The sequence below is a fragment of the Sinocyclocheilus rhinocerous genome, unplaced genomic scaffold, assembly GCF_001515625.1.
Source record: "Sinocyclocheilus rhinocerous isolate Xijiao unplaced genomic scaffold, SAMN03320098_v1.1 scaffold1705, whole genome shotgun sequence".
Classification (NCBI taxonomy): Eukaryota; Metazoa; Chordata; class Actinopteri; order Cypriniformes; family Cyprinidae; genus Sinocyclocheilus; species Sinocyclocheilus rhinocerous.
The window spans coordinates 29,095-31,809 of record NW_015643585.1 but is presented as its reverse complement, the minus strand read 5'-3'; the positions used below and the strand labels follow the sequence as shown (position 1 = coordinate 31,809).

Genomic DNA, 2,715 nt, shown 5'->3' with positions numbered 1-2,715 from the left:
AACCACACAAACCACACACACACACACAAATATATATATATATATATATATATATATACACATACATACACATACATACCTATATATATAGTGCATCCGGAAACTATTCACAGTGCTTCACTTTTCCCCAAATTTTGTTATGCTACAGCCTTATGCCAAAATGGATTAAATTCATTGTTTTGTTTTTTTTCATAATTTTGTTATTTTATGGCATCCTGTTTCCACGGTTCGCTGTTTCTACAACTTGACTGGAGCCCACCTGTGGTAAATTCAGTTGATTGGACATGATTTGGAAAGGTACACTCCGGTCTATATAAGGTCCCACAGTTAACAGTGCATGTCAGAGCACAAACCAAGCCATGAAATCCAAGGAATTATCATAGCCTTTACTCAATACTTTGTTGAAGCATCTTTGGCACCAATTACAGCCTCAAATCTTTTTGGGTATGATGTGACAAGCTTTGAGCATCATGATTTGGCAATTATCTACCATTCTTCTCCTCGCCTCTTTAGCTCTCAAGCTCTGTCCGGTTGGTTGGGGGCAGATGCAAATTTTCAGCGTTCTCCAGAAATATTTGATTAGGTTAAATCCCAAGCTGTGGCTGGGCCACTCAAGGACATTCACAGAGTTGTCTATAGGCCATGAGGCTGCTACCAGCATACTTTACTTTTGGGATGGTTCTCTGCAGATGATGAGCAGTGCCTGGTTTCCTTCAAACATGATGCTTAGAATTGAGGTTCATCAGACCAAAGAATCTTGTTTTTCAGAGTCTGAGGGTCCTTTAGGTGCTTTTTTGAAAATTCCAAGTGTGTTTTTAGGTGTCTTCACTGAGGAGAGGATTGAGTTTGGCCACACCGCCATAAAGCCCAGATCGGTGGTGTTGCAGTGATGTTTGTCCTTCTGTAGGTTTCTCCCATCTGCATATATGATCATGGAGCTCAACTAGAGTGACCATCAGGTTCTATGTCACCAGTCTAGGCAAGGCACTTCTCCACCAATTGTTCAGTTTGACCACGAGGCCAGCTCTAGGAAGAGTCCTTGTTCTTTCAAACTTCTTCCATTAAGGGTAACAGAAACTACATGCTTTTGTGAACCTTCAATGCTGCAGAAAGTTTTCTGTACCCTTCCCCAGATCTGTGCCTTGATACAATCCTGTCTCGGAGGTCTACACAATTCCTTGGACATCATGGCTTGGTTTTTGCTCTGACATGCAGTTAACTGTGGGACCTTATATAGACAGGAGTGTACCTTTCCAAATCATCTGCAATCAACTGAATTTACCACAGGTGGACTCCAGTAGAAACATCTCAAGGATGATCAGTAGAAACAGGATGCCGTAATATAACAAAGTGTGGAGATAGTGAAGCGCGTGAATACTTTCAGGATGCACTCTATATATAATAAAAATAAGAAAATACAAATAAAATGTGACTAAAGTCCCTAGAGACACTGTGGTAAACCATTATCACCTTGTGTAATGTCCATAACAGTACAGTTTACATTTGATATTGTGCTATGAATCAGTTACATATGCTTCATTTTTGTGTGCTATTTTCTCCATCTCCTGAAGCCCATGAACATGCTACAGCCATAACACAAAGTCACTATAAATGAAAATATCTGTGGAGAAAGAAAATAACACTATTATAATAACACATTTTTTTTTATTAATAACACTATTATTTACATACTGTGAGTGTAATATAATTTTATTTATTTATTTATAATTGCTTCAAGCATTGCTCACATAAAAGTTAAAATTTAGTTTCTGCTTTAGAAGGTTAATGGTAAAGGTAGGATAGTATGGAAATGACTGATCAGTTCCAAATCAGTCAGTCAATCAATCAATCAAAATATGCAGAAAAACAGTACTATTGTGAAATATTAATTCAATTTCTAATATTGGTTTTCTGTTTTAATATACTTTAAAATATATATTTTTTTCAGTGATGCAAAGCTGAAATTTCATCAGCCATTACTCCAGTCTTTAGTGTCATGACCCTTTAGAAATCATTCTCATATGCTGATTTATTATCAGTGTTGGAAACAGTTGTGCTGCTTAATATATTTTGGGACCTGTGATACACTTTTTGCTTCCATCGGAATGAATTCATTCTGATTGACGACTCCAACGTAGTGTTTACATGAACACTAAATAAAGTGATCGGGTTTATATGCATGTTTATATGTTACAAGCTTCTGATCAGATTTCAGATGTCGCATACTGTTTTAAAAATACACTTGATATTTATCTACCGCACGTCATTACGCTATTTTTACGTCACTGCACATGCGCAGTACTTTTCAGTTTCGGTTTTCAATCCAATTAAATATTTACATGTCCTCTCGCTCGGATTACAAAAGGAATAAACCACCCCTTACAATCCGATCGAAATTTGAATCGGATCTGGCCAATTCAATTCAATTCGATCAAACATTTAATCGTATTGAAAACTGAAACTGGAAAGTACTGCACATGTGCAGTGACGTAAAAATAGCGTAATTACGTATGACGCGCGGAACGAGCTGTTCTTCCTGGTGAATAAAGTGTCATAAATGAGTGTCTCATCATTATAAAACTCCCCTTTCACTCAGCGTCTGTGAAGTGGAGCAGCACAACGTCCCACCAGTCCTTGTTTAAGACAATCATCCACAGACGACTGGTTTTGGGTGCGGGAAGGGGCACTTTTACTGCTTTATAAAGTAAGCAGCAC

The 2,715-nt window shown here is 37.7% G+C and overlaps 1 protein-coding gene across 1 annotated transcript in view; it reads right to left on the bottom strand.

Annotated features, from left to right (window-relative positions):
* Positions 1–1,208: 1,208 nt before the first annotated feature.
* mal2 (mal, T cell differentiation protein 2) overlaps positions 1,209–2,715 on the bottom strand; it is a 20,334-nt gene continuing 18,827 nt past the window's right edge. Inside the window, exon 4 of the mRNA XM_016574915.1 lies at positions 1,209–1,621. Within this exon, the coding sequence (XP_016430401.1) occupies positions 1,550–1,621 (72 nt within the window). The 3' untranslated portion in view covers positions 1,209–1,549. The remainder of the gene's footprint in view (positions 1,622–2,715) is intronic.